General features: G+C 47.0%; 7 protein-coding genes and 1 long non-coding RNA gene across 9 annotated transcripts; 2 read left to right on the top strand and 6 right to left on the bottom strand.

Annotated features, from left to right (window-relative positions):
• Positions 1-93: 93 nt before the first annotated feature.
• Positions 94-1,289, top strand: LOC136189987 (uncharacterized). 2 transcript variants are annotated; one of them, XM_065978056.1, is made up of 7 exons: positions 94-235; positions 296-415; positions 496-624; positions 681-733; positions 778-855; positions 911-982; positions 1,037-1,289. In XM_065978056.1, exons 2-7 carry the CDS (start codon positions 319-321, stop codon positions 1,160-1,162), a joined length of 555 nt encoding a protein of 184 aa, XP_065834128.1. In that variant the 5' UTR covers positions 94-235; positions 296-318; the 3' UTR covers positions 1,163-1,289. The 2 variants fall into 2 exon arrangements, with proteins under 2 accessions (XP_065834128.1, XP_065834127.1); XM_065978055.1 differs by having other exon boundaries at positions 94-415.
• A 151-nt stretch (positions 1,290-1,440) lies between these two features.
• LOC136189986 (U3 small nucleolar RNA-associated protein 15 homolog) lies at positions 1,441-3,818 on the bottom strand. Its single transcript, XM_065978054.1, has 13 exons — positions 3,671-3,818; positions 3,529-3,621; positions 3,347-3,478; positions 3,244-3,296; positions 2,938-3,061; positions 2,828-2,882; positions 2,516-2,777; positions 2,381-2,465; positions 2,154-2,330; positions 2,003-2,104; positions 1,822-1,943; positions 1,711-1,769; positions 1,441-1,653 (listed from the first exon to the last, which is right to left on the bottom strand). The coding sequence occupies exons 1-13, from the start codon at positions 3,758-3,760 to the stop codon at positions 1,496-1,498; spliced, it is 1,512 nt and encodes a 503-aa protein (XP_065834126.1). The 5' UTR covers positions 3,761-3,818; the 3' UTR covers positions 1,441-1,495.
• A 1,059-nt stretch (positions 3,819-4,877) lies between these two features.
• Positions 4,878-12,538, bottom strand: LOC136190283 (receptor-type tyrosine-protein phosphatase delta-like). The gene is made up of 33 exons (XM_065978394.1): positions 12,337-12,538; positions 11,507-11,788; positions 11,153-11,455; positions 10,806-11,090; positions 10,466-10,756; positions 10,249-10,409; positions 10,070-10,187; positions 9,819-10,013; positions 9,673-9,765; positions 9,319-9,615; positions 8,988-9,260; positions 8,828-8,931; positions 8,587-8,776; positions 8,442-8,535; positions 8,175-8,379; positions 8,063-8,123; positions 7,905-8,007; positions 7,719-7,843; positions 7,563-7,660; positions 7,420-7,507; positions 7,235-7,348; positions 7,075-7,172; positions 6,899-7,018; positions 6,682-6,839; positions 6,497-6,632; positions 6,287-6,436; positions 6,132-6,225; positions 6,002-6,078; positions 5,811-5,945; positions 5,625-5,750; positions 5,404-5,558; positions 5,207-5,342; positions 4,878-5,154 (listed from the first exon to the last, which is right to left on the bottom strand). The coding sequence occupies exons 1-33, from the start codon at positions 12,407-12,409 to the stop codon at positions 5,032-5,034; spliced, it is 5,061 nt and encodes a 1,686-aa protein (XP_065834466.1). The 5' UTR covers positions 12,410-12,538; the 3' UTR covers positions 4,878-5,031.
• A 101-nt stretch (positions 12,539-12,639) lies between these two features.
• LOC136190286 (tyrosine-protein phosphatase Lar-like) lies at positions 12,640-17,427 on the bottom strand. Its single transcript, XM_065978401.1, has 18 exons — positions 17,257-17,427; positions 16,631-16,906; positions 16,273-16,575; positions 15,931-16,215; positions 15,591-15,881; positions 15,086-15,246; positions 14,905-15,022; positions 14,654-14,851; positions 14,508-14,600; positions 14,147-14,443; positions 13,817-14,086; positions 13,665-13,768; positions 13,429-13,618; positions 13,277-13,370; positions 13,021-13,225; positions 12,910-12,970; positions 12,730-12,859; positions 12,640-12,671 (listed from the first exon to the last, which is right to left on the bottom strand). Exons 1-18 carry the CDS (start codon positions 17,321-17,323, stop codon positions 12,659-12,661), a joined length of 3,156 nt encoding a protein of 1,051 aa, XP_065834473.1. The 5' UTR covers positions 17,324-17,427; the 3' UTR covers positions 12,640-12,658.
• Positions 17,428-17,866: 439 nt separating this feature from the next.
• On the bottom strand, positions 17,867-19,659 carry LOC136190312 (zinc transporter 7-like). Its single transcript, XM_065978443.1, has 11 exons — positions 19,564-19,659; positions 19,409-19,510; positions 19,237-19,350; positions 19,104-19,191; positions 18,914-19,043; positions 18,730-18,867; positions 18,615-18,671; positions 18,486-18,563; positions 18,287-18,435; positions 18,079-18,228; positions 17,867-18,026 (listed from the first exon to the last, which is right to left on the bottom strand). The coding sequence occupies exons 1-11, from the start codon at positions 19,647-19,649 to the stop codon at positions 17,982-17,984; spliced, it is 1,137 nt and encodes a 378-aa protein (XP_065834515.1). The 5' UTR covers positions 19,650-19,659; the 3' UTR covers positions 17,867-17,981.
• Positions 19,660-19,858: 199 nt separating this feature from the next.
• On the top strand, positions 19,859-20,713 carry LOC136190326 (uncharacterized). The gene is made up of 5 exons (XM_065978457.1): positions 19,859-20,006; positions 20,053-20,125; positions 20,182-20,245; positions 20,300-20,452; positions 20,511-20,713. The coding sequence occupies exons 1-5, from the start codon at positions 19,901-19,903 to the stop codon at positions 20,589-20,591; spliced, it is 477 nt and encodes a 158-aa protein (XP_065834529.1). The 5' UTR covers positions 19,859-19,900; the 3' UTR covers positions 20,592-20,713.
• Positions 20,714-24,143: 3,430 nt separating this feature from the next.
• LOC136190329 (uncharacterized) lies at positions 24,144-25,251 on the bottom strand. The gene is made up of 3 exons (XR_010670538.1): positions 25,166-25,251; positions 24,545-25,089; positions 24,144-24,474 (listed from the first exon to the last, which is right to left on the bottom strand). It is a non-coding gene; the product is annotated as an uncharacterized lncRNA (long non-coding RNA).
• Positions 25,252-25,525: 274 nt separating this feature from the next.
• LOC136190323 (zinc transporter 7-like) lies at positions 25,526-26,851 on the bottom strand. Its single transcript, XM_065978454.1, has 6 exons — positions 26,586-26,851; positions 26,426-26,528; positions 26,241-26,378; positions 26,126-26,182; positions 25,845-26,074; positions 25,526-25,785 (listed from the first exon to the last, which is right to left on the bottom strand). Exons 1-6 carry the CDS (start codon positions 26,652-26,654, stop codon positions 25,657-25,659), a joined length of 726 nt encoding a protein of 241 aa, XP_065834526.1. The 5' UTR covers positions 26,655-26,851; the 3' UTR covers positions 25,526-25,656.
• Positions 26,852-26,922: the final 71 nt, after the last annotated feature.

Genomic DNA, 26,922 nt, shown 5'->3' with positions numbered 1-26,922 from the left:
GAGAAGATTAGGACGGTCCCAGCGGCTGCGGCTCGGCTGCGGCGGGCTGCGGCTGGGACCGTCCTAATCTTCTCTGTTCCAAAATTTTTTGCGTAGGCGGGGCTAAGAAAATTGAAACGAAACAGAAAAGATTCGGACGGCTTTTTTGTTCCAAATATACTTATTGTGTTCATCATAGTTACCGTGACGACGCTGACGTCATGGCGCGCATCACGCGTCATCTTTCAATCCAGTTGTTTGTCGAGCATGAGAACGTTTGTACTCATAGCGTGTACTTTGCTCGCTGCGTCTGTAGGAAACGGAAGAGCCGCAGACGACATGGGCGTAATGAGTGGAAGTGGAAGTGGATCGGGATTTGGATCGGGATCGGGATCGGGATCGGGAGCTCTTCCCACGATGGCTCCTACAAAGAAAAGTAGCGATCGTTTTCTCATTTTTCTGTCTGCCACACCCCGTGGCTCGTTTTTTCGAACACGCCTCTTTTCTTCCCCTAAGGCTGCCCCCTCGGAAAGTGGGGAGCACTATGCGACAAATACTGCGACTGTCAAAACGAGCAGCCGTGCCTACAAAACAATGGCACCTGCTTGTGCAACGAGTGCTACACTGGGCCAACATGTGGAGACGGTATCAGCTAGGCTGTAAGGTTCATGCAAAAGCTAGAGATCTTTTCCTTTTGGTAGACACTGGCAAGGGCGAGTGCGTGCTTCGCTTTATAAAACAGGCCAATAAGAAGGTATTTAGTAGACAGGGTCTTCCACGTGAACTATGTATGTCTAGGATCTGGGGCCCTTTAACGGATACATTCCAAAGGCTTCTGCGTCGGCTTTGCGAGACCTCCTCGCAAGCAACACGGGCGTACGTCAGGCCAAAGTTTACCTCGAAAATTCGACAGCTTTCTTTTCATGAACAGGTAGAGGAGAGCGACCTCACCGCCGTGTCAAACGAAATCATTATGCAGGATAGTGGAGATCACGTTCTCAGAGTACGACTCCTTCTTTCTGTGCTGACTTACGCTCACGCGTTGGCTAAATCGTAGATCAATGCCAAATACAAAGAGGGCAGCGATTTTGCATCTTACCTGACCACAAAGTGCAAAGAAGGCGAATTCAGAGCGACGTGCATCTGCAACACGGACGAAAGGGACTGTACTATGAACATCTAACATCTTTGCTGTCTCACCTGGTAGTCCAAGACGAAATATTTTTTAGCTCGTAGTGCATCTTACTGACTCCGTTTGGCATTCGTAAAGTTTACCTAACGCTGACTTTTCCAATCGAAAATCGGCCATATCTTTGTCTCTCGCGCAAGCTTCCAATTACTGCAGAGACTATTGAAACAGAGACTGGCAAAAACGTCAGCGTGACGAACCGTAGAAGCAAAGGCAGTCTACCGCGCTCGAGTGAACGGGCTTTACCTATTATAGACATGTACGAATGATGATTCCCACAAAAAATAACTGTTTTATTTAATTAGTCTATTCTACGGTCCTTATACTTTATGAGATGGCTGGATTTGCCGCGAATATCATCTCCATTGTTCCTAGCAGTTGAAATATGTCACTGTGAAATCGCAGTTCAATGCCAATTTTCTGCTTTAGCTTCGCAAAGAGCGAATCGATGCGTTCAGACACGCCTACGACGTCCGAATACATGTCTAGACGCAAGAAACAAATCCTCCTAACCTTAGAGTCTCGTGACAAACGCAACTTACCGAGAAGAACACTAAATACGTCACAGAGTATTTGACTATACAGCGGATTGACTAGATATCTAAAAAAAGCATAAAACTGCTGCTGCCAGGTATCTACTATCTATACGACACCTGATCAAAAACAGAAGAATTGGCTCCAACGACTCTTCGTCTCGTCCACCTAAAGCAATCTCCAGACCATCTCTAAGCATCATTTCCCTCAGTAGACTCGTCACAACGTCTGCTCTGCCCGTCTGCATTGAATAGCACTCGCTAAAAAGAATCATTCCCCCCAAAACTTTCTAGCCCTTACTCTCAATGATGCGTCAAGAGCATCCCTATATCTGAATTTCTTCAGAAAGCGCTCGTACTCGCGTAGGCTTTTTCGCTTGATCTTTTCGACGACTTGATCGCCCTACGGTACAATTTCACTCTGTTATAGCAAAAAATATTCTATCGTGTACCTCGCCTGGTTCTTCTTTCTTTCCTCTCGCAAAATACCGAAACGAACCAGAATAAGAACTTGAAAAACCGGCGATTGCTTCCCTTTGCTCCTCCTCGTCATTGCCAGCGCCAGTTTTCCGCTTTTTCAGTGACAGATAGCCACCAGTCATTCCAACAGCAAGACAATCCTCAAGCGGCTAGAAGAAAATTTAATTTAATTAATTTTAATTAATTAATTAATTGCTACCGATAAGCCAAGACTCAGTATTGACGATGGATAGCTGAGACTCGCGACGACTTTGTAACTGCTGACATCGTGCACTTTTACCTGCCTAAAAGAACCCAATAAGACGACACAAAACTCTCATAACCCTATCCTCACCGGTCGACGGAACCTGATAATAGTCGTCCAGCCGACGTGTCGAATGCGAGACACGTGATCGCTTTTTGGTGGTTGGAAGCGGCCGCTATGCGTCTGCCGCCCTGGACGACGTCCCAAACTTTGATGACGTTGCCGCCGGCCGAAATGCACGCCGTGCCGCTTGGAAACATAAGCACGGCGTCCACTGGCGCGCCGTGGTCGACTTGAACGACGCACGATCCGCTCCTGCGGTCCCACAGATGAACAGTATGATCATAGGAACCTGCACACAGCAGTAGAGAACATGTCAGATTAATAAAATTTTTAATTTACCCGTCAGAAACAGATCGTTTGACGATTTACACACCGTCCCCGCTCGAACATAATCCTTATTCAGAAAATTTCTAATATCATTATGCACGTGTGTAATACCTCCTCCTGACCTGATGGCCTTTGAAGACGCTGATGGCTTCTTCACCGGCTAGATCCCACAGGCGAACCGTCCCATCGTCGGACGCCGAGTAAACAGACTTGTTGTCCAGGGCAAAATGAGACACTTGAGCCGCCCTAAGAAAAATGTCTCTGTGCACTGGCTAGCACGAGGTGTATCGGATAGAGCACGATGCTGCAGATGGCACAGATCTACTTTGAGCCCATCAGAAAACGGGGAGACGACGAAATAGGAACGATCACACCGGCAACCACAGGGCTGGATTTTTTATCTACAGTAGAGTGAGACAGACGCTTACTTTGTGTGACCCTTGAAGTCTCTCAGAATCAATCGTCCGGAATATTCGAACACCTTGTCAACAAACGATATTCTTGCGTCGGATTTTTCGAGGCCTACTGTACCTTGACCGTTCCGTCGCCGTCTCCGGCGACGAGCAGCTGACCGTCGCTTCGAAAGCGACCCGAGTAGGCGGCGTTTTTGAAGCGACTGAACGTCTTTCGGAGTTGACCGTCGCTCGAACCGAACACTTGAATCTGTGTGCGCGAGACTGCGTTTGTTTCTCTTCTAAAAGGGGTTCTCTGACCTTTGATCCGGTCGTTACGGCGACGTCGTGGGGTTTTGTCGGCGAAAAATCGATGCATCGCACCGCTCCGTACTCGCGAATCGTAATGGGGGACTAAAGGGGACCCTTCGATCGATTCGTTCCCATGCCATGGTTATCGAACCTGAAACTTCTTCCAGTAATGCTCCTCGCTCGATTCTGGCCGACTAGCAGCTGGAAACTTCTTCAGAACCAACTTCTTGAACTCGCCCATGGTTACCCGGTTAGAAAGCACGTGGTTATTTATCCGTCCTCAACAATCGATGAAAATGGTTTTTCCAAAATATCAGCTTACCTGAATTCCTGAGGACAGTGCAAACTTTTTCGAATGTTTTGTCATGTGTAGCTTGATTTTAATTAATAGGGCATAAATTACGAAAATGAGCCGTACACAGGGTTTGCTTTCTACCAGGGTGGATGTCCTCTTGGTGGAGGATGTCCCGGTGGAGGACACCCTCCTGGTGGAGGATGCCGTGGAGGATGCCGTGGAGGATGCCCTTGACCTTCACAACCGAATCCATGTGGTGGAGGTGGTGGAGGAGGAGGAGGGTGAAAAAAAAGTCTTAGAAACAAAACAGCCAAAATCAGAAACAAAACAAACAATTGAATAGTAGACCAAGACCACCGAAGCACTGAAAGCGAAAGTATCAAATGCAATGTAAATAACGAGTTTGCCACCTACCTGGTTTCTGACTAAACCGTTTGTAAGCCAGAATACCGTCCAAGGTATTCGCGGAGGTGCTGCCGTTGGCTTTTACCAGCCCCGAGTCCGAAGTTGAACTTTTCTCCGAGCGTGAATGTCGCCGGAATATTTGAAGAAGCTGATCGCTGTTTGGCGTCTTTTCTATTGCATCGAAAAACTTCTTGTAGCTGTCACTAGACTGTCTCATAAGTATTTCCAGAAGCTCTCGAGCGCCATCTTCCGGAGAAAGTCGTCGTGAAGACGCAAGCTGTTCCGGAGATACAAGCTGTCTTGCAAAAACTTTGTCCAGAAAGCCACCGCGGGCGATTAAATCCGCGACACCAAGGACGACCACGTCGTACTCGCCGCTGAGGTCTCTCCATTCAGCGGCCATGAGTGAAGCTCGGCGAACGGAGCGTCAGCGTCGCGACGCTCGCGTTTGCTTCGCGAGCAGCGTTAGCGCGAGCGTCAATTAGCGTAATTTAATTAATTCAATAAGCGAGAATTTTATCTCTGACGCTCGCCGAACGAAGCGACTAAGGACGCCTCGGATCGAGAGCCTGGCTGAGGTAGCGCTTTAGCCACAACAACAATAGTAAAACAGTAAAATGAAATGACGAGCCAAATGACACGCGTGAACCGCAGTAGCTACGATAAATGAATAATAATAAAGAGTGAACGCAATATGTAGTGCAGCTAAAATGCAAGTCTTATTAGTATGAATGAATAGTACGAATGCATGCAACACAAACAAGAAAATGTGATTCTATTGTTTCTTACTCTAATGCGAATTCCCTCTCTTTTTACTCATCTTTTACCTGTACTTCCTCTTCATCGTCTTGAACATCCAATGGTGCGTAGTCAGCGTAGTGATCAAACGAATCCAAGTACTCGAGAGCCGTATCATAGACAAACTGGTATTGATCCTAGAAACAACGGTAACTAGTGGAAAGCAAATGCTTATTATTGTCCTCTTACCAGAGTCTGCACCATAGCAGGACGCTGAATACGTAGCATCTTTACCGTTTGAAATATATCCAAGACTCCTTCGCATCGCATTCGCTCCAAGACGACAGTAAGGGCAACGAAGCAGCCGGTTCGGCCAACTCCGGCACTAAAAACGGAGTCAATAACATCTCTCATGATCAACGTACTATTAAAATTTTTCGTCAAACCTGCAGTGGACTGTCACTGGACCACGGTCTCGCGTCTTTTCCTGCAGTTTCTGCACTTCGCCAATGAGATCAATAAGAGCGCGGCCCGACACGGGAGACCTATTCTCAGGCCAGCCCACGTACTGATACTGACATATGGTTCGTGCCATCCCATCCTTTCATGAAAACAAAGGCCAACATCACTACTAGAAAAAACGATGCCTGCAGAAACTCTCTCTCACGGTTGTATTGGTCAATTTGAATTGACGAAGAATGCAGTCGGATTTGCGTTGTTCAGACAGCGGCTCAATGACGAAAGTCCCATAGCGAGCTGGCTTTCCGTCAGGCCAGTATTTGTGACATTTCTCCTACAAAAAATAGAGAATCTCCGTGCATACGAAATAACCCCAAAAAGAGATCGCACGTACCTGGCCTCTTTCAGACAACTTAGTCAACATGACGATGATCTTTGACTCGTGCTCCCATATCATTTTCCAGAAATCTTGTTCGGTGTCTTTCAATGGTCCCTGGGTGGCAATGAATGCGTGCCTTTGTTTGTAGCCCTAAAGAAACGAGCGTGTAAAATCGAGCGCTCCTCGCGATAGAAATCCACACTCACATCGATGAAGCTCGCATTGATGTAATCCGAGCCTTCTACGCCGCGAACAAACATCAATGGCACGCGAGTGCCTTCAACTAATGAGCACGTGCATAAGGAATTCATAGACAAGCAAAAAATACAAACTTACACGGCAAAATATTCACAAATCGATTCTTGGCCTTGTTGACGCTGCGATTGGCTGACTGAAACCTGCTGGGGTCCAGCTTGTCCATAGCCAGTCGCTAAGGCAATACAAAAACGTCACGTACCGATCGAGGGGGACCCCCTTTGTAAAGTCTCTACCTTGAATTCCAGCTCAATTGCTGTAGAACCGTCATCAGCAATGACTTCGCTCAATTTCTGCATAGCGTGGGGCAAATCCTTGGCATTGATTTCCGTGTAGCCGCACTGAATTGCCTCGAGAACGGCATCGTGAATGAAGAAGTATTGGTCCTGCGAGAAGTAGACAGTGAGTGGTACAAAAAGAACACCCCTCCCCCGTGCACTCCTTACTTCTGTTTGAACCATGAAGTTTCGTTGCGATCTCAGCACCATCACGTGGCCAAAAATGTCCACAGTGTCCCAATCGAGCATGCGATCGAGCATCGCGTCAATGACAATGTACGCGCCAGTTCGTCCAACTCCAGCACTAGAATACGCGTCAATTGTTATACGCACATCGCCTAGATTCGATTTACCTGCAATGGACCACCATGGGGCCAGCGCTCGACTCGTTGGCATTCTTGACTTTGCGAATAAACGCCAACATGGCTGTCGCGTGCTGGGGCACGCCGTGATCCGGCCAACAGGTGAAGTGGAACTGTTTCACTTCGCGGCAATCGTCGAGTCTGTCGGTCTAGCGAGTTGAAACGCCTTCAACTTTGGAATGGATTTCGTGTTGGAAATCGTGCTCACCCGTGCAACGTCGAATGTTCGCGCTGTGTAGTCGGCTAAAGTCACGACGTCCTTGATAGTCACTTGAATCATGTCGTAGACTTGTTGCCCACTATCTGGCCAATACTTGAAACATTTCGACTAAAAACAACAAAGCCCTATGTCTACGTCGTTTTCGTCGACAGAGACGTGCTCACCCTTCCCCTTTCTTCCAGATTCGTAAGCATGACAATCGTACTGCTCTGCTGCTCCCATACCATTCGCCAGAAATCCTTCACCGTTTCCTTGAGCGGTCCTGCGCAACGAAGAAGAGCGTCTTCGCCTCGGCGAATTTTAATAGTTGATTCGCTTTCTTGCCTTGCGTTGCCACGTAGGCGTTCTTCTTTTCGTGACCGTCAATAAAATTGGCGTTGATGTAATCGGAACCCTGCTCGCCTTTGACGGCATTGAGACGAACGCGAGTGTGATCATCTAAAAGCGCGATAAGAATTAGAATTGATTTTCTGCTTTACGAGGAGAAGAAGAGAGGGATATCATCATACAAGCAACGATATTGCTGTATCTGTTTTTCTCTTCGTTGCACTGAAGCAGCGATTGGGACGACGTGAATTCCATGTCTACTTTGATAGCCTGAAAAAAAACAGTGGTCAACAGTGCAGGCTCGCTTCCGTGATCATATACCTACCTCGTATTCTTGAGTGAATTTAGAATTTCCGTTGGCCTGCAGACGCCTTACGTGATTCTCAAAGTCAGAAATTCTCACAATTGGGTATTTCTCAGCAACTGTATATAGAGAGATCTATGAACGCCTTTGGATGATGGATTTCTGGTTCCTCTTTACCGGCTCTGTTCTGATGTCGTACGACTTCAATGGAATCCTGAGAGTTTATCTGAGACTTTTCTACGTCTTCCACAAAGGCTTGTTTGGTCTTAGACTGAACCACTTCCTTTTCTCGACTCCGATTCCTACAGAAAAAAAAGAAGACACTCAAACACGTCATCGCGTTGTGAAGTGAACCGATCCTACCTGCGCAAAACGATGACGACGACCAAAATAATTATCAGAAGAAGCACAACAACGCCGACAACTACTGCAATAATCAGAATAAGATTCGACGACTCGGGATCATCTGCATCAGCCTCAGTCAATTGATTGGAAATCAGAACAAGAAACCTGCCACCTACCAATTGGCGCAGCAAAAGGTTCAGAACGCGGGCTCGTCGTATTATCCGCCGGAAGGTTTGACTAAAATAAATACATAAACATCGATTGAACTGAAGGAAAAAATGATCTCACCCTGGAGACGTGTGACAAGAGTGCAATTTGGTATCTCCCGCTTTTCAGCGGCTTGTTTTCATGCCCCAAATACGTTCTACCGTCGCCGACAACGAATCGAGAGGGCAGATTCTTGCCATCGAACTTGGCGGCAACGTAGCTTCTTTCTTCCGCTCTTCGCCTCCTCTGGGCCGAAGAGAGAACGTACACGTGAATTTGATAGTAACTGCAAAAAAAGGGAACGAGAAGGTCACTTCGAGCGGACTCTAACCAATCGCGGGGACTCACGTTATGTCTCCAAATGCAGTCGAAGGTTCTTCTAAATTAAATGTTGGCGGTACCAAGCCGGGCACTTTCTTTGGCGTTGGTATAGACTTTGGTGCTGCAAAAGACAAATCATGGTCATTTTTCACAGCTCCTAGCAAAGTCTCACCAGCTATGGGTACTGTTCCAGATGCGGGAGTGCTGCCTCCCATCCCAGCCGACGTGTAAGCGTACACTTTGAAATCGTACGTCGTTTGTGGCTGAAGGTCAAATTTGACTTTTGTCCCCGTGACATCCTCCGAGCCAGAGCGGTTGTAACCCGCTGACATTTTTCTATCCTGAGTAGTCATGTATTCAACCTAAAGAGACATCCACTCAACATACGTGTAGTACAAAGAGGACAAACGTACATAGTAGCCACGAATGATGCCATTCGATACTTTGGGAGCATTCCACGTCACAGTGATGCTCATGTGACCTATAGTTGTCTTCAGATTTGTAGGTTCACCAGGACCTTAATTAAATTAAATAATTAATTATCACAATCTAGCGCATTATTAGTCAATTTACGATCTTCTGCCGTTGTGACGCCCTTCCAATTTCCCGGGCCCTCTTTGACTGTGTAAGCGACGACGCGGATCTCATATTTGGTGTAGGGTGTGAGTCCAGATATTGTATACGTCGTATCTTCAGTACTGGAATTGCTTTGACTCGATTCGCCTTTCTTCCTCCATTCAATCTTATACTTTTGTATCACACCATTTTCAACAGTCGGCTTGCTCCACTTCAATTCAACCGAGTCAGGCTTTTCTATCGCGTTAACATTGCCTACACTTCCCGGAGCTAAACGAAGAAAACAATCAATAACAGTAACTACAGACTACTGACATATATAACACACCGCCTTGGGCTGTCCTGAAATTCCGGACGACACTGTAGGGGCCTCGGTCAACCGTTTTGGCTGCCACTCTTACGCCATATGTCGTATATGGCTTAAGACCTGACAATGTCTTTGTCAGTTTCGTCGTCGTTGTCTTAGTCCAGTTTGCTTTCTCTTTTTCATTTTGAAAGCGAAATTCCACGATATAGTGTTGAATTGTTCCATGAGCTTTCTCTCGCGCAATCGCGTCCCATTTGATTGTAAGGGAAGTGCTATTAAGACTTGAAATACCGACGTTTCCTGGTGCAACGTCTGGAGCTGCGAGCGAGAGAAAAAAGGATACTCTCAAACAAAAACACTATTTTCTTCACATACTTCCTGCCATGGTGGTCTCAGTCATTGTAGCAACTTGACCAAGCCCGGCTGAATTGTTTGCCTGTAATTCCACGACGTACGTCAAATTTCCAACTAAATGTTTCTGTGTTCAACAAAGAAAACTACAAGTGCTTAGAACCACAAACCTAAGCCTCCAATGACAAAGCTTCTTCTGCTCTCTTCAATTTTCACTGTGTTTTGGTAGCCTTTTCCGGCTTGCCCATATCTCAGTAGGTAGCCAGTTATATCTCCATTTGTCATTGCCGGAGGCTTCCATTTAAGTATTAGCGCCGTATGATTATGGTGTTGCCGAAGACGAGTAATAGTAGGAGGACCAGGCTCTACAGTTGCACAGTTTAGCGAAGAATTGGAGGGTAGAGAATGATGAGGAGTCTACCTTTTTCTGCAGTCATTTCAGTCACTCGCACGCTTGACGGTCCATCGCCTTTTTCATTTCTTGCCGTAACTTGAACCCAATGGCTTGTATCTGGTTTCAAGCCGATTTTAGTATAGGACTAAAGTTGGAGAGAAACAGCGCTTGAAGGCGGCAATACATTAGCCTACTCATGCAATCACCGTATAAGATGCCGTTACTGACGTATTGAAGCCATCAAAAGTTACTATGTACTCCCTTTTGAGACCATTCCACTCAGTTTCGCTCAGTGCAGTCCACTCAACAGAAAGCGAACTGCTGGTTCTGCTTGACACACGAACGTTAGAAGGAGCAGCTCCCGGAGCTAAAAAGAAGAAGAATACAATAGAGGTAGAGGCAAAAATCAGAAAAATTTCATACGTGCACTATCAGTGCGGTTAGATATCCAGTCACTCCATGGCCCATTTCCTGCCGACGTCTTGGCACGAATACTCATATTGTACTCTGAAAACTCATCAAGTCGTGACAACATATGAGCTCTTGTTGACGTAGAAGCGATTTCAGTAATTGGGCCCCCCTTTCTACCCCATTTCAAGTCATATCCAGTGATGACACCATGCCGACTATCCTCAGGAACTTGACTCCATTTCACATTCAATGACGTTGAAGTAATTGACGTCACAGTTAGGCCTTCTGGTGCAGCAGATGGAGCTAGAAAGAAACAGTGAGAAAGCTCTCAATTAATGGCACTTCTCTCTACCTTCTTGAGAGGTTGTAATAAGCGCTGCTGATGATTGAGGTCCTTCTCCTGCACTTGTGCTAGCTGACACAGTAATTGAATATATGGTATTTGGCATGATCCCCTCAGTGAACGTCAGTTGCGTGTTTGTGGTTGTGTGAGGAGCGGAATTCAATCGAACAGTAAAAAGGGTGATGACACGTGTAAGACCGTTGTCTTTCTCTCTCTTTGGATAATCCCACGTGACCTTAATCTCACGAGAATTTGGAGAAGACACACGAACATCTGACGGTGGGTCAGACGGACCTAAGGCAAAGACAGTGAGTGAGTGAGTGAGTTACTACATATAACTGGACGTAGATTCATACGAGCTGTAGGCATTTTCTTTGAGACGGAAGACGAGGGTTCAGAATTCCCTGCGTTGTAGACTGTATACACGCGAAAATTGTATGTGCCAGACGGAATCAGCGAGTGCACTTCTCCCGACTCTCCTGGGAACATGTCTGATTCCATCCAAGCTTCTTGACCTTCCAGTCGGTACTGAACAATGTAACCAAGTAGCGCTAGGTCAGCAGACCTTGCTTCCCCTTCTGATCTGAGCCATCTGAGTGCTACAGACGTGCTGTTAGTGACAGAAACTTGAAGTTCACTAGGAGGGCCGGGTCTTTTTGCTAAAGTACACACTTCAGACAACAACCCAACAAAAGAATCGTCTCTCTTACCAACAACTTTCAACGTTGCCGTTTTCGTTTCAATGGAATTATTCGCGTATGTCACACGACAAACGATCTTCACCCCATCGTCATTCGTTTTTGTGAAAGGGTAAACCAGTGTACCGCTCCCCTCTGTCTCCTCCCAGCGGCCGTTGCTCGGACTGGTATGCAACGTCGTCTCTCCCGATTTCTGCTTCAGCCAGTCGATTGTCGTGCTCTCGGGGCCCGTACAATAAAACGTCGCATTGTCGCCGGCGAAAACGGTCTGATCCATAGGCGATTGGATAGTAACTACATACACAGAAGAATGCAGCTATAGTGATTTTTCTGGCTCGAAGCGCTGCGGTAACTACGGTAAACTCAAAACGAAGATCAGCCGCGCGCGATCCTTTGCCGACGTGTTTGGGGGGAGGGGGAGGGAAAGGCCACGTTCACTTCCCGCGCGGTCATGACGCGAGAACGTGAACCCGACCGCGCGCGGGCAATTGTGGCGCGCGACTCGCGACGGCATCATCAAGGATAGGGGGAAGCTAGCCCGCCCTTTCCGAGAAATCCCCGCATTCCAATAATAGCGTTGGTGTCGCGAACGTAAATCGCCACCGTTTTTAGACATAAGGCGCTCGAAAGGCGTTCGAGAAGAGTTTTCTCGTCGTGCGCTACGTTTTCCCTACGGGCATCGAGCCAACTATGTCGCCGTTGGGAAGACAGTTCCTAGTCTACCCAAACCGCAATATCATAACATGCCCACCTTCTTCTCTTTGTAAAACGAAGACGGGCGTCTACGTGTACGCGCTCGCTCTTTTTCTATCTCTATCTATAGCGACTCGCGCGCGTCTTACCGCCGTGGGAGAAACGAAAAGCGACGACGGCGAGTAGACACCAGAGTGGTGAGCTTTGTACACGCTTCCTCATTGTGTCTCTTCGATTGTCGAGAAAAACGCGTCGACCGGGTCAAGAGTGTGTTTCGAACGAAGGAAGCGAAAGGATTATTCTCTGATGCAGGTGGCCGGGAAGTCTCGATCGATCGCCAGGCGCCAGCCCACTTCCCGTTCGATGTGAGACTGCGCAACGTAAACGAACGTCATCGCCATTTATCCGGGATAGCACGTCAAATCACTAACACAATTACTACGCACAGCTACTACTACTAATGATTTCGTCTTAGTTTGATTTCCTACACAAAAAGAACACTCAAAAAAACGGCCTCATGTTGTGAAGTGAACGGATTCTACCTGCGCAAAATGACGATGACCAAAATAATTATCAGAAGAAACTCGACAACGCTAAAAGCTACTGCAATAATCAAGTAAAGATTCCACGAAGACGAAGAGGACTCGGGCTCGGGCTTGGACTCGGGATCATCTGCATCAGCGTCAATCAATTGATTGGAAATCAAGGAACCAGCCACCTACCAATTGGCCAAGCAAAAGGTTCAGAGCGCGGGCTCGTCGTATTATCCGCCGGAAGGTTCGACTGCAAAAAATACATAAACACCAATTAAACTGCAAGGAAAACGATCTCACCCTGGAGACGTGCGACGAGAGTGCAATTTGGTATCTCCCGCTTTTCAGGGGTTTGTTTTCATGCCCAAAATACGTTTTACCGTCGCCGACAACAAATTGAGAGGGCAGATCCTTGCCATCGAACTTGGCGGCAACGTAGCTTCTTTCTTCCGCTCTTCGCCTCCTCTGGGCCGAAGAGAGAACGTACACGTGAATTTGATAGTAACTACAAAGGAAAATACAAGGAGGTCACTTAGCCAGTCGCTGGGACACTCACGTTATGTCTCCAAATAGAGTCAACGGTTCTTTCAAATTAAACGTTGGCTGCACGGAGCCGGGCACTTTCGTTGGCACTGGTACAGACGCTGGTGCTGCAAAAGACAAATCATGGTCATTTTTCATTTTTCACAGCTCCTAGCAAAGTCTCACCAGCAATGGGTACTGTTCCAGATGCGGGAGTGCTGCCTCCCTTCCCTGCCGACGTGTAAGCGTACACTTTGAAATCGTACGTCGTTTGTGGCTGAAGGGCAAGTTTGACTTCTGTCCCCGTGACATTCTCCGAGCCAACGCGGTTGTAACCCGTTGACATCACACTATCCGGATGAGCCATATATTCAACCTAAAAGAGATAATGCTCAATGTACGTACGAAGAGGACGAACATACATAGTAGCCAAGAATGATGCCATTCGGTGATTTGGGAACATTCCACGTCACAGTGATGCTCATGTGACCTATAGTTGTCTTCAGATTTGTAGGTTCACCAGGACCTTAATTAAATTAATTATCACAATCTAGCGCATTATTAGTCAATTTACGATCTTCTGCCGTTGTGACGCCCTTCCAATTTCCCGGGCCCCATTCGACTGTGTAGGCGATGACGCGGAACTCATATTTGGTGTAGGATTTGAGTCCAGATACGGTATACGTCGTTTCTTTAGTTTCGGAATCGTTAATCCATTTGTTTCCTTTCCTCCATTCAATCTTATACTTTCGTATCACACCATTTTCAACAGTTGGCTTGTTCCACTTCAATTCAACTGAGTCAGGCTTTTCCATCGCGTTAATATTGCCTACGCTTCCCGGAGCTAACGAAGAAGAAGACAATCAATAAAAGTAACTACAGACTACTGACATATATAACACACCGCCTTCGGCTGTCGTGAAGTTCCGGACGTCACTGTAGGGGCCTCGGTCAACCGTTTTGGCTGCCACTCTTACGTCATATGTCGTATATGGCATAAGACCTGACAATATCTTTGTCAGTTTCGTCGTCGTTGTCTTAGTCCAATTTCCTTTCTTTTCTTTGCCGTGAAGGCGAAATTCCACGATATAGTGTTGAATTGTTCCGTGAGCTTTCTCTCGCGCAATCGCGTCCCATTGGATTGTAAGGAAAGTGCTACTTTTACTAGAAATACCGACGTTTCCGGGTGCAACGTCTGGAGCTGCGAGCGAGAGAAAAAAGGATACTCTCAAACAAATACACATAGAGCTATTTTCTTCACATACTTCCTGCCATGGTGGTCTCAGTCATTGTAGCAACTTGTCCAAGCCCGGCTGAACTTTTTGCCTGTAATTCCACGACGTACGTCAAATTTCCAACTAAAGGTTTCTGTGTTCAACAAAGAAAACTACAAGTGCTTAGAACCACAAACCTAAGCCTCCAATGACAAAGCTTCTTCTATTCTTTCCAAGATTTTTCTGTTCGTATTTGCTCCTTCCTTCGGCTTGTCGATATCTCAGTAGGTAGCCAGTTATATCTCCATTCGTCTCTGTCGGAGGCTCCCATTTAAGAATTAGCGCCGTGTGATTATGGTGTTGCCGAAGACGCGTAATAGTAGGAGGACCAGGCTCTACAGTTGCACTAAGTGAAGAAATGGGGGGTAGAGAATGATGAGGAGCTTACCTTTTTCTGCAGTCATTTCAGTCACTCGCACGCTTGACGGTCCATCGCCTTTTTCATTTCTTGCCGTAACTTGAACCCAATAGCTCGTATATGCGTTCAAATTGTTTATAGTATAAGACTAAAGTTGAAGAGAAACAGCAGTTGTGAAGGCGGCAATACATTAGCCTACTCATGCAATCACCGTAGAAGATGTCGTTGCTGGCATATCAAGGCCATCAGAAGTTACTACGTACACCCTTTTAGGGCCATTCCACTCAGTCTCGCTCAGTGCAGTCCACTCAACAGAAAGCGAACTGCTGGTTCTGCTTGACACGCGAACGTTAGAAGGAGCAGCTCCCGGAGCTAAAAAGAAGAAGAATACAATAGAGGTAGAGGCAAAAATCAGAAAAATTTCATACGTGCAGTGTTCTGCCCAGGATTTTAAAAGTGTGGGTTCCCAGAAAAATTTTTCAAGGGTGTGGGCAGCAAACGTCCATTTTCCTGCATTCTGGGAACATTTTTAGGAGCAACATGTGCACCACAATCGGGAAAACGCTTTAGATCTAATATCAAACTGTATAGGAAACAAGGAGATCGATTAAAAAACATCGCAAGCAGTGTGGGGCGAACTAATTTAGTGAGGGGCGAGGGGCTGCGAGTGAGGGTCCACCCGCCCCGCGCCGCCCCTCGTGGGCAGAACCCTGTACGTGCACTATCAGTGCGGTGAGATATCCAGTCACTCCATGGCCCATTTCCTGCCAACGTCTTGGCACGAATACTCATGTTGTACTCTGAAAACTCATCAAGTGGTGACAACTCATGAGTTCTTGTTGACGTAGAAACGCTTTGAGTAATTGGGTCCCCCTTTCTACCCCATTTCAAGTCATATCCAGTGATGACACCATGCCGACTATCCTCAGGAACTTGACTCCATTTCACATTCAATGACGTTGAAGTAATTGACGTCACACGTAGGCCTTCTGGTGCAGCAGATGGAGCTAGAAAGAAACAGTGAGAAAGCTCTCAATTAATGGCACTTCTCTCTACCTTCTTGAGAGGTTGTAATAAGCGCTGCTGATGATTGAGGTCCTTCTCCTGCACTTGTGCTAGCTGACACAGTAATTGAATATATGGTATTTGGCATGATCCCCTCAGTGAACGTCAGCTGCGTGTTTGTGGTTGTGTGAGGAGCGGAATTCAATCGAACAGTAAAAAGGGTGATGACACGTGTAAGACCGTTGTCTTTCTCTCTCTTTGGATAATCCCACGTGACCATAATCTCACGAGAATTTGGAGAAGACACACGAACATCTGACGGTGGGTCAGACGGACCTAAGGCAAAGACAGTGAGTGAGTGAGTTACTATATATAACTGATGTAGATTCATACGAGCTGTAGGCATTTTCTTTGAGAAGGGAGACGAGGGTTCAGATTTCCCTGCGTCGTAGACTGTATACACGCGAAAATCGTATGTGCCAGACGGAATCAGCGAGTGCACTTCTCCCGACTGTCTTGGGAACACGTCTGATTCCGTCCAAGCTTCTTGGCCTTCCAGTTGATACTGAACAATGTAACCGCGTGGCTCTGGGGCAGTAGCCGCTGCTTCCGCGCCTGATCTCAACGACCATCCAAGCCTGACAGACGTACTGTTAATGACACGAACTTGAAGTTTGCTGGGTGGGCTGGGTCTTTCTGCAAAAGTACACGTTTTCAGACAACAACACCACAAGCGAATCGTCTCTCTTACCAACAACTTTCAAAGTTGCATTTCTCCTTTCAATAGAACCATCCTCACTCGTCACGTCGCAAGCTATCGTCACCCCGTCGTCTTTCAGCGTTGTTCCCCAGTAAAGGAGTTTAGTGCCATGCTCTTCCCAGCGCTTGCTCGTAGGATTGCTCTTGAACGAAGTGTCTGTCGGTCTTTTCTTCAGCCAGTCGATTGTCGTGCCTTCGCTGGCCGTACAATAGAACGTCGCATTGTCACCGACGAAAACGATCTGATCCATCGGCGACTGTATAATAACTAGACGCACAAAAGAACAGCTTTCGTGATTTTTTGGCTCGAAGTGCCACATGTACGTAAACGCGAGCGACTTGACGCCATCAAGGAAAATCATCAAAAAAATTCCGATAATAGCGTTGGCGTCAATTGCAGGAGAACGTACAGTAGTGCACGGCGAGAAACTCTTATCGAAAGTCTTTTGAGAGGAGACCGGGCATCGAGCCAACTATTTGATAATTTCACCGTTCAACGCGGTCGGGAAGACAGTTCCTAGTCTACATGTGGGTGCTAAACCGCTCATAACATGCCAACGGCGCCCTCTGAGGCTCTCTTCAAAGCTCGTTCTATAGCCGAAGCGACTCGCGTCTTACCGCCGCCGGAGAATTGGAAAGCGATGACGGCGAGCAGACACCAGAGTGGTGGTAGACGTTTCCCCATCGTATCTAAGATAAAAACGCTTCGACGGAGTCAAAGATTATGTTTCGACCGGAGGAAGCGTGTGGTGAAAGATAATAGATGGCCGGGAAGTCAAGAAGACTTCCCGTTCGATAAGGAACGTAAACACAAAACGCCATGAAAGAGAGAATCCGGGATAGTGAATTCCCTAATTACTGTACAAATCTTGTAATACTGTACATGCATATTCGTACAGATGAGTGGGGAGTGATTAACAAAATTACAAGAGGCAAACGCTGTAGCGTTGGGGGGCTACTGCATTGACAAATACCAGAACCCATTTTTGAAGAAACTAAATACGTTAATGAAAAAGGTAATTCCGGATTAGTCAAGCCTAAAAGTCATCTGGCATACATGAAACCATCTAATTCTCGGCGCCACGTCAATCTGTACCTATCAATTCGAAACATAGGCAAAATAAAGGCAATGACGGGTCTTGAGACGTCTCAAAAAGGGTCTCGAGAACGTCTCAGATGGGTCTCGAGACACCCCGTTAATATATGGTACAGTTGCTGGCACAGTTGCTTCAAAGTTTCAGATTTCTACGATCACGATCATTAGCCTTTTTGGTAGCACATTTATTAGTAGTAATAGTATTAGAAGGAATTCATCTCTCTACAACATCCATCCCCACCCATTATCACTGGGCATATTCAAGCTGAACGACAAGATGAGTCACACCAGCCTTTAAGAATAACAGTCAAAAGCGAGTAAACGCAATGGAATATAGTATGTACCTGAATAAAAATAGATCGAACGTAATGCAGTATCTTTGTGGAATCTGCATCAGGAGCCAGCTGAACTCTCAATGTTCCAACGTAGTAGTCCGTACACAGCGTCCAAAAGTGGGGCTCGTGCAGCCCATAGACGCCTTTAATCTGCATCACCTATATAGATAGAAAAAGACATTATAATAAGTAGATAAAAATGAACTGGTGCTAGTACCTGTCGATAGCAATCCGGTAAAACTGAATCCAGTTCAGCGGGACATCGCTGCAGAAGTATCTGCAGTGAAGACTTGATCAGTGGTAAAACGCTCAAGGCTATGAGTATGGAGATGACAATGGAGCAGATTGGATCAGCCACCATCCAGCCTAAAGACGGCAGTCGAAGAATCGAGAAATAAAGAGGTCGGCATTTCTACCGAAACGATCGATGAGAATGGAAGAAATGACGACGCCGACGCTTCCTAAGGTATCAGCAAGCACGTGAAGAAACACACCTGCAAGGAAAGTATATTGAATAATAAATAGTATTGAGAATTTGGCTCTACTTTGCATGATTTGATATTTTCCGCCTTCCCTGGCACGCTCATTCGCCGCTTTCACGTCTGCTCATTCAAAACGAGTAGTGGGAGCGCGTACAAAATCCCATCTCTCACCCCTTACCTTGATCGCATTCGTGGTGATCGCCACCATCGCCGTCTGCGCCATGAGAATGACTATGATTGTGACCGTGATCATGCTGATGATTAGGAACGTTCACTGCAGCCTTTGACGAGCCATGCGAATGAGAGTGCCCATGACCTAGATATAGATATTGAAGATGAATGAGAAACCCCTTGGTACGTACCTCCACCGCCGTGCGAATGAGCATGACCGCCGTGGCTGAATACAAATATGCCAATGAGATTGACAAAGAATCCGCCGATAGATATGAGAAGCAAGCGCTCGTGCTTCACTTCAGGAGGCTCAAAAAATCTCTAATCAAGAGACGTGTTCAATGTGATCGAGAGGGACGAACGCGGCGGCACGCTCTTCACCTCGACGGCTTCGGAGAAGATGAAAAAGGCAATAAATAGAAGAAACAAACCGTTGACAAAGCCGGCCATCACTTCCACTCTCACGTAACTGGAAAAAAAAATCAATATTGAGGTCCTACTCGCGAAACTTTACCCAAAGGAGAATCGATCATTGGGATGCCACTTTGATACGACGGTGGCTATAAGTCCAGCCAAGAGAGCCGTGCAGTCAAAGAACATGTGAAACGAGTCCGAAATGAGGCCGAGGCTAGGAGGGAGAAGTCTCTCGCGTTATTAGACGTCGAAATCGATTTCTCTTCTCCTACCAGTTGGTCCAGATTCCGTACGAGAGCTCGACGAACGCAAACGACAGATTGATGAGCAAGAAACCGAAGAGATTTCTCGAGGCCGGATCCGAGAATATGGACCTGAGGAAACACGTCGTTTCTTCGCTTTAGAAATCGATTTTGAAACAGTTTACCGAAGCCAACTAACAATCCGTCTTTTTAGATCATATACGAAGAGCCCTCGACGGCTTTTGGAGTCGTAGGCGTGCAGAGGAAGCATGGCTGAAGTTCTCTTTAGAGCGCGGTATCGCGCGTCATTTGTGCAACGTCAACACCACCGACGTCATAATCTTCACACGGTGACGTCAGGAATATAATAATGATCAATTATTAATGGTGACGTTTTCTCCGGAACATACCGTGCGCTAGTTAATTTATTGTGCGTCTGGAAAATCAACCAATCACGAAGGCCTCACGTGGTTTGTGGAGGAGTTTGAGTACACCAAGTCTTCACGCCTCACCGAGAAAACCATGCTTCGCTTCGTCGTTCTCTCCCTTTGCTTGGCCTTAGCCACCTCTCACTTGTGCCTTCTTTATCCGCCTCAGCGTGGGAGCCTCTCCGGAGTGAACGAGCCCGGCAAGTTGCGGTTTATGACAAATCAAATGAACTTATCGTTCTATAGGTGCAACCGACTGCGCTCTGACAACGTCCTCGTGTGGCGATCGTCCCGAAGAACAGCCGTCAGTGGCATTTCAGTAAGAGAAACGCAGATATTTTGATTCGAGCTCAACAACTCATACTAACTCTACAGGGGCAACAAGTTGTATCACTTCACCTTGCAGAAGAATTTGAATCACTACAACCCCGAGGGACCGGTGAGAAAGAAATACGACAAATATACATCAAACTTACACTTCATCCGGCCATAGGGATATTTGGAAATTTCGTGGGCTCCGCCAACTGATCTCTTTAGTCGAACGATACTTTACAGATCGTCAGACTTCAATACGACGTCTCCATGGATAATTGATGCCCCTGTGGAACTGCCATCTGCTGGTACGCCAACTCATATTGTTATCTTGGTAAGAAAGCTACGACTATACCTGGTACGTTTATTTTGACTGTGCACTCGATCTGCAGGCTCAGTACCGAACGAATGCACCTGAACCGGTGCCGGCAGCGTTTTACCAGTGCGCTGACATTCTAATCTACGAAACGTAGACCTGAGCGGTGACTTCTCAAACCGAACTCTGCTGCACGTCATGTCTAGCTGCTGCGCGTAATCTATGCTATGCAATACAGTACCTTCCGTTGGGATTGAGAATTCGATTGGGGGAGATAGAGATCGTGAAACCCTCTTCGCGCGTTCCTCTCTTGTCCGCGACTTGCTATTGGCGCGAAACCGCAGCGCGTGTTTTCGATGTTTCGTGACTATAAACACCGATTTCGCACCTCTTGGGGGCCTCGTACGCGCTTCGCTCTTTCTGCGATTACTTTTTACATTGTTCTAGGACGGCTTTGGCTAAATTTGGAGTCGTGGAAGGCCGTTTTGAACTAACAACTTTTATATTTTAATTTATAACATAGTAATTTAGTTCGACACAAGGCATAAATAGACAGTCAAAGACATAATTAAAATAAAATAAAAAATAAAATATTAAATAAACTAAAGAAATGTCAACTGATCAATTCTACGCTTGGGGCGTTCAGAAAACTCACTGCGCGACGATCGTTGATAATGGGTTCCGTTTCGCCAGACGCTATTGCTTCCATCTTGGCGTTCCATTGCAACGTTCCCTCCATCATATATAGATGGAAGGGCAACGATCCCGATGTTTCGCCGGAACGAAATCAACGGAGAAGGAGTGATATCTTTCTACTACATTCGTCCCTCTCACGCATTTGTAGACGGGTATTTGCTTCGTGCCAAGCGTAATCTCTTGAACGTGCCGATAAAGATTCACTCCTTCTACGTCTTGGATACACGTTACGTGCTTCTTCTGTTCCTCCCTTTCTGATGTCGCTAGCCAAAATTGGCTCGGCGGAAAGGAAATGCTCGAGCTGGCACGTCTTCTCAATAAGTGCTTCGATCTCTCGAACAGTCTCATCGACACCTCGCGTGTATCGTCGGCAATGCTTTTTCTTCTGCGTCTCAGTCAAAACCACGTTCTCTATATACGCATCGCTCATCGCTTCGAAGACTACTCGCGATCCGTACTGATACTCGGGTCAAATCGGATATCATCAATCGGTATTTCCATTTCCAGAGAGTAGTTGCAGCTTGCGATCCACTGTGCGTCGCTCGCTGTCAATGTCTTTAGCCACCTTTTCGGGAATTTTATATCGCCTATATCGACATGCTTGCGCCTTTCGACTCTAGGCGTTGCGTCCGCATTAGCATTACCCGAGCTACACCGTGAGGGGGTTCGGACGCTTGGTAGCTCATGTACACTTTTGGAATTAATGGAATTAAATTGGACTCATTCCAATTACGAGACCATATGATCATGCAACCAGCCGCTAGGAAACAACTGCCTTTCCGACTTGGATCGAAGCACAGTGTGCACTATCGCTCGACGGAGGATCCGGAGATCCGCCCGCCGTGAGAAGCATTCCACACCCATATTACAGTTTCTCTGATCGTCGAAGATCTGTGATCGAACGACGCGAGATTCAAACACACTTTCTGCCGCCTTTTCTCGGACTATCCTGCATCGAGACGACGGCGACGAGGCCTGCGTCTGCGATGCCCGATGACAAGCCCCACTCGCGTGGTGCTGTGTCGCCAGACTGCCTGAAAATCATTTCACACAACACGCGTATTCACACGCCCCTTCGACTCACGATCGACAGACTCTCTTGCTGCGCGAGAATCGTAGCGATTGCACGCGGACAGCCTGAGACGCCTGCACTCTTACCACTGTCTATCTGTACGGATTCGGAGCAGCGTCAGTAGTAGCACTGATCAAGACTGCTCGCGATCGGTACCGATACTCGGTCAAAACGGATATATCATTAGCCTGATATCATTTCACACAACACGCGTATTCACACGCCCTTTCGACTCACGATCGACAGACTCAAGAGCTGCGCGAGAATCGTAGCGATTTGCACGCGGACAGCCTGGACTCTTTTCCCACTGTCTATCGGTACGGATTCGGAACCGCTTCAGTATTACTACTGATAGAGAGAGACTGCTCGCGATCGGTACTCGGGTCAAAACGGATATCATTAGCCTGAAATCATTTCACACAACACGCGTATTCACAAGCCCCTTCCGACTCACGATCGACAGACTCTCTTGCTGCGCGAGAATCGTAGCGATTGCACGCGGACAGCCTGAGACGCCTGCACTCTTACCACTGTCTATCGGTACGGATTCGAAACAGCGTCAGTATTACTACTGATCAAGACTGCTTGCGATCGGTACTGATACTCGGGTCAAATCGGATATCATTAATCGATATCTCCTCTTTCCAGAGAGTAGTACCCCCTTACTATATGCCAAAAAAACGGGGTTTTGTCCTTAATGACTTCAACACTACGTCGTGTAGGGCACTCGCTCGAAAATACGAATGCCATCTTCAAAAACACGTTTTCTGCATAGCAACAGTACATTCAAATTTATAATTGAATTTTTGCAACCGTCCGGAAGCGATTAATTTAATTACACCGCCGTTTTCGTCGAATAAACGGACCTCGATAGTTCCTTTTCAAAAAATTTTGGGAACGCCTACTCTTGAGGAGCAAGTGTCTTTATACCCGGTCCGTTGCTAGGCTCGCCTACGCAATCTCCTCCTCTTTTGATGACGTTTGAGTGACGTCAATGATCACTACAACTTAAACGCGACCACGTGTTAAAGAACGATATCGATTTTGACGTCACTAATTCGATTATTCGCAACTGCTCCGCCTAGGAATTAGTCAACGCGTGCCAATGCCCTAATTAGTTCCGAAGTCGAAAACTCTACATTCTCTGTGCTCCGAGTGCACTTAACTTGTTATTCAATGCAATAGACTTCGATCTGTTCAGAAAATTTCGTCTCAAGAGCTATTTTAGCGAAACTACAGCGTTTTTTCGACTTTTTACAACATTCCGGCGATCGTTTCTATGTCGATCGCTATTCCAACATTCACTACTTCTATTTGCAAAGGCGTTCGCTATCCTAAGACGTCTCGACGTGCTCTATTCGCAGTGACCTTGCATACACGCCTATTGGGCGTGGGACACCTCCACAAATGAGCGCACGAGACGTCGACTGCAGGGAGACTGCAAAATTTCTTTTTGATAAAACTTCACTCCACAGCTCGTGGAAGGCAGTGCAACATGACAGCAAGAATACCTATCTATTGGAGTTGCCGTGAAATCTCTTCGCCCCTTCCTTTCTTGTCCGCAAGTAACCGCGACTTGCTATGCGCGATTGGCGCGAAACCGTAGCGTCTGGCGCGCTCACTGTTAAGTTGGACATAGCTCCAGACGCGGTCAAACAATTCTCTGCATACCGGGACCTCAACTATGCAACACCAAGGATACTACCGCGCACTGCCTGCTGCTAGCCTGCGCAGATTAACTTTTCTAACCTGTCCCGTTCATTTTGATATTTCGCGACTTCTACCTTCTAACGACTATTCTAAGACGTCTCGATGGTCTCTAGTCACGGTGACCTTGCATACACGCCTAGTAGGCGTGGGAAAAACATACTAATGAGCGCACGAGACGTCGACTGCAGCGAGACTGCAAAATTTCTTTTTGCTAAAACTCCACTCCACAGCTCGTGGAAGGCAGTGCAAAATGACAGCAAGAATACTTATCTATTGGAGTTGCCGTGAAATCTATTCGCCCCTTCCTTTCTTGTCCGCAAGTAACCGCGACTTGCTATGCACGCACGTTCTGCTATCGGCGCGCAACCGTAGCGCTTGGCGCGCCCAATCTGACTTTGGACTTCAGCTCCAGACCCCTTCGAGCAAAAAAGCAAAGTTCAAGAATATTCTCTGCATACCGGGACATCAACTATGCAACAACAGCGCACTGCCTGCTCGTGACCTGCGCGGATTGACCTTTCTAAGCAGTCTCGTATTTTCGATGTTTCGCGACTTCTTCCTTCTAATGAAGAGAAGAACGACTATTCTACTTCACGAGCGCGGCGAAAAGACACTTCGTTTCGATATCGCACCTCTTGCGCGCCTCGTACGCGCTTCGCTCTTTCTGCGATTACTTTTTACATTGTTCTAGGACGCTTTGGCTAAATTTGGAGTCGTGGAAGTCGGGCTAAAGGCCGTCCGTGCATAGCAACGATTTCGTATCGGAGGTCACGAGATTGTCTGCGCGCGTTCAATCGCCGCTATCGCCCAGTCCACGATCGCCTCGAATGAGAGAGAGGGACGGCTTTCGAGAACTGAATTTGCACTCTGCGTCTTGTGTTGAGACGTTGGTCTCAGAGAAAATTCGTGCAGCGCCTAGCAGACAGACTCTACCGCAGTGCAGGGGGCTCAGCCCCCTGATTTAATTAAAAACGATAAAACTCTGTTTACTTACGCTACATGTAGCCTGGTCCCCAGACCCGAATCGCGTTACATCCAAGCGATTCCCCAGACCCTCAAATTAAGATCCTGCTCGATGGAAACGCGCTTAGGCAGAAGCGTCCTTGACAAGAAGATATCAAAAGTTGCGCAGGCGCCGTAGATCTTTGGCAAAAATTTGCATTTCCTTAGAACGTACCTAAGAAACCGATTAAACTTAGACAATATTGTCTACAAATTGTAGTATCCCTGGTCTAAACAGGAGCCAACGGTACCTTTTCCCTTTATCACTCTGGGTCGTTTTGCCTTACCGAACGTATCCCCCTCGTCGTCTCGTCTAGCAGACGTTGGGACTGGCGGAAGAGCTTGCCTTTCCCGTCAAGTACCAGTCGAAACCCCGTCAACAAATTTCGTCTTGAACAGAACGTTGGCATTCTGAAACATTCCTTCTTTGAGCGAGACGACAATGAATTGAGAGCGCCGAAAGTGATTCTTGAGCATTTGCCCGATGTTCTGCGTGTGAGACAAGTCGAGTGCGGCGTTGAGAATATAAATCGGAGCTGGCTTGAAAAGCAGCAGAGACAAAATCAGAGATAAAGCAACGAGAGATCTAAAAACAAAAGACCACCAGTGCTCTTGGCAAACATGAGGTAATCTGGATCGTTGTCCTCCGCTCAGTTCTGTGAGATTTTCCTTCCAGACGTCGCCAAAGGCTACTTTGACTTCGAGTCCATTGAGAAAAGAGAGTCCTTCAGGCGAAGAAAGCTTAGCCTGCATGCCGGGAAGAAGAGATGAGAAGATCCAGCTGAATTCTCAATGTTCCAACGTAGTAGTCCGTACACAGCGTCCAAAAGTGTGGCTCGTGCAGCCCATAGACGCCTTTAATCTGCATCACCTATATATAGAAAAAAAAACCATTATAATAAGTAGATAAAAATGAACTGGTGCTAGTACCTGTCGATAGCAATCCGGTAAAACTGAATCCAGTTCAGCGGGACATCGCTGCAGAAGTATCTGCAGTGAAGACTTGATCAGTGGTAAAACGCTCAAGGCTATGAGTATGGAGATGACAATGGAGCAGATTGGATCAGCCACCATCCAGCCTAAAGACGGGAGTCGAAGAATGGAAGAAATGACGACGCCAACGCTTCCTAAGGTATCGGCAAGCACGTGAAGAAACACACCTGCAAGGAAAGTATATTGAATAATAAATAGTATTGAGAATTTGGCTCTACTTTGCATGATTTGATATTTTCCGCCTTCCCTGGCACGCTCATTCGCCGCTTTCACGTCTGCTCATTCAAAACGAGTAGTGGGAGCGCGTACAAAATCCCATCTCTCACCCCTTACCTTGATCGCATTCGTGGTGATCGCCACCATCGCCGTCTGCGCCATGAGAATGACTATGATTGTGACCGTGATCATGCTGATAATTAAAAACGTTCACTGCAGCCTTTGACGAGCCATGCGAATGAGAGTGCCCATGACCTAGATATAGATATTGAAGATGAATGAGAAACCCCCTTGGTACGTACCGCCGTGGCTGAATACAAATATTCCAATGAGATTGACAAAGAATCCGCCGATAGATATGAGAAGCAAGCGCTCGTGCTTCACTTCAGGAGGCTCAAAAAATCTCTAATCAAGAGACGTGTTCAATGTGTTCGAGAGGGACGAACGCGGCACACTCTTCACCTCGACGGCTTCGGAGAAGATGAAAAAGGCAATAAATAGAAGAAACAAACCGTTGACAAAGCCGGCCATCACTTCCACTCTCACGTGAGGCGGAAGTCTGCGCTTGGAGGCCGAGCATAAGTGCTGTCGGGTCCGCAATCAGAAAATGCAGACACTCGACACTGATCCGAGCGCCGCTTGGCGTCGTTTGTTGACATATAATAAGTGCGTCTTGCGGTTCTTCGTCTCGCAGCGGTTCTTGGTCCATGCAGCTTGCTTGTACAGGCGACAAAGACATTTCCCCGGATAAGAACAAAGAAGAGCCTGGCACTAGCGCACTGTGTGTTTACGTCATGAT

Source organism: Oscarella lobularis, chromosome 8 (assembly GCF_947507565.1).
Source record: "Oscarella lobularis chromosome 8, ooOscLobu1.1, whole genome shotgun sequence".
NCBI classification, from domain to species: domain Eukaryota; kingdom Metazoa; phylum Porifera; class Homoscleromorpha; order Homosclerophorida; family Oscarellidae; genus Oscarella; species Oscarella lobularis.
Note: the sequence above shows the minus strand (reverse complement) of the source record. Positions and strands in the feature narration are given on the sequence as shown.

Excerpts from the sequence above, each read along its gene's own strand:
- LOC136190323 (XM_065978454.1), bottom strand. The coding sequence starts at position 26,654 with ATGGCCGGCTTTGTCAACGGTTTGTTTCTTCTATTTATTGCCTTTTTC. Across the intron at positions 26,529-26,585 it reads TCTTCTCCGAAGCCGTCGAG|AGATTTTTTGAGCCTCCTGA; the intron begins GTGAAGAGTGTG and ends TCTCTTGATTAG. Across the intron at positions 26,183-26,240 it reads TCACCACGAATGCGATCAAG|ACGTGAAAGCGGCGAATGAG; the intron begins GTAAGGGGTGAG and ends TTGAATGAGCAG.
- LOC136190283 (XM_065978394.1), bottom strand. The coding sequence starts at position 12,409 with ATGAGGAAGCGTGTACAAAGCTCACCACTCTGGTGTCTACTCGCCGTC. Across the intron at positions 6,226-6,286 it reads CAATTGAGCTGGAATTCAAG|CGACTGGCTATGGACAAGCT; the intron begins GTAGAGACTTTA and ends GTATTGCCTTAG. Across the intron at positions 5,946-6,001 it reads TCAATGCGAGCTTCATCGAT|GGCTACAAACAAAGGCACGC; the intron begins GTGAGTGTGGAT and ends TCGTTTCTTTAG.
- LOC136189986 (XM_065978054.1), bottom strand. The coding sequence starts at position 3,760 with ATGGGCGAGTTCAAGAAGTTGGTTCTGAAGAAGTTTCCAGCTGCTAGT. Across the intron at positions 2,331-2,380 it reads TACTGAGTCTTGGCTTATCG|CCGCTTGAGGATTGTCTTGC; the intron begins GTAGCAATTAAT and ends ATTTTCTTCTAG. Across the intron at positions 2,105-2,153 it reads AGAAAGAAGAACCAGGCGAG|GGCGATCAAGTCGTCGAAAA; the intron begins GTACACGATAGA and ends ATTGTACCGTAG.
- LOC136189987 (XM_065978055.1), top strand. The coding sequence starts at position 247 with ATGAGAACGTTTGTACTCATAGCGTGTACTTTGCTCGCTGCGTCTGTA. Across the intron at positions 416-495 it reads GATGGCTCCTACAAAGAAAA|GCTGCCCCCTCGGAAAGTGG; the intron begins GTAGCGATCGTT and ends TCTTCCCCTAAG. Across the intron at positions 983-1,036 it reads GTGGAGATCACGTTCTCAGA|ATCAATGCCAAATACAAAGA; the intron begins GTACGACTCCTT and ends GCTAAATCGTAG.
- LOC136190326 (XM_065978457.1), top strand. The coding sequence starts at position 19,901 with ATGCTTCGCTTCGTCGTTCTCTCCCTTTGCTTGGCCTTAGCCACCTCT. Across the intron at positions 20,007-20,052 it reads CTCCGGAGTGAACGAGCCCG|GTGCAACCGACTGCGCTCTG; the intron begins GCAAGTTGCGGT and ends ATCGTTCTATAG. Across the intron at positions 20,246-20,299 it reads ACTACAACCCCGAGGGACCG|GGATATTTGGAAATTTCGTG; the intron begins GTGAGAAAGAAA and ends ATCCGGCCATAG.
- LOC136190286 (XM_065978401.1), bottom strand. The coding sequence starts at position 17,323 with ATGGGGAAACGTCTACCACCACTCTGGTGTCTGCTCGCCGTCATCGCT. Across the intron at positions 15,023-15,085 it reads CAGCAACGACATCTTCTACG|TCTTATACTATAAACAATTT; the intron begins GTGATTGCATGA and ends CTTCAACTTTAG. Across the intron at positions 12,971-13,020 it reads TCTCGTCGCACGTCTCCAGG|TCGAACCTTCCGGCGGATAA; the intron begins GTGAGATCGTTT and ends TATTTTTTGCAG.
- LOC136190312 (XM_065978443.1), bottom strand. The coding sequence starts at position 19,649 with ATGCTTCCTCTGCACGCCTACGACTCCAAAAGCCGTCGAGGGCTCTTC. Across the intron at positions 19,351-19,408 it reads TACGGAATCTGGACCAACTG|CCTCGGCCTCATTTCGGACT; the intron begins GTAGGAGAAGAG and ends TCTCCCTCCTAG. Across the intron at positions 18,672-18,729 it reads TCACCACGAATGCGATCAAG|ACGTGAAAGCGGCGAATGAG; the intron begins GTAAGGGGTGAG and ends TTGAATGAGCAG.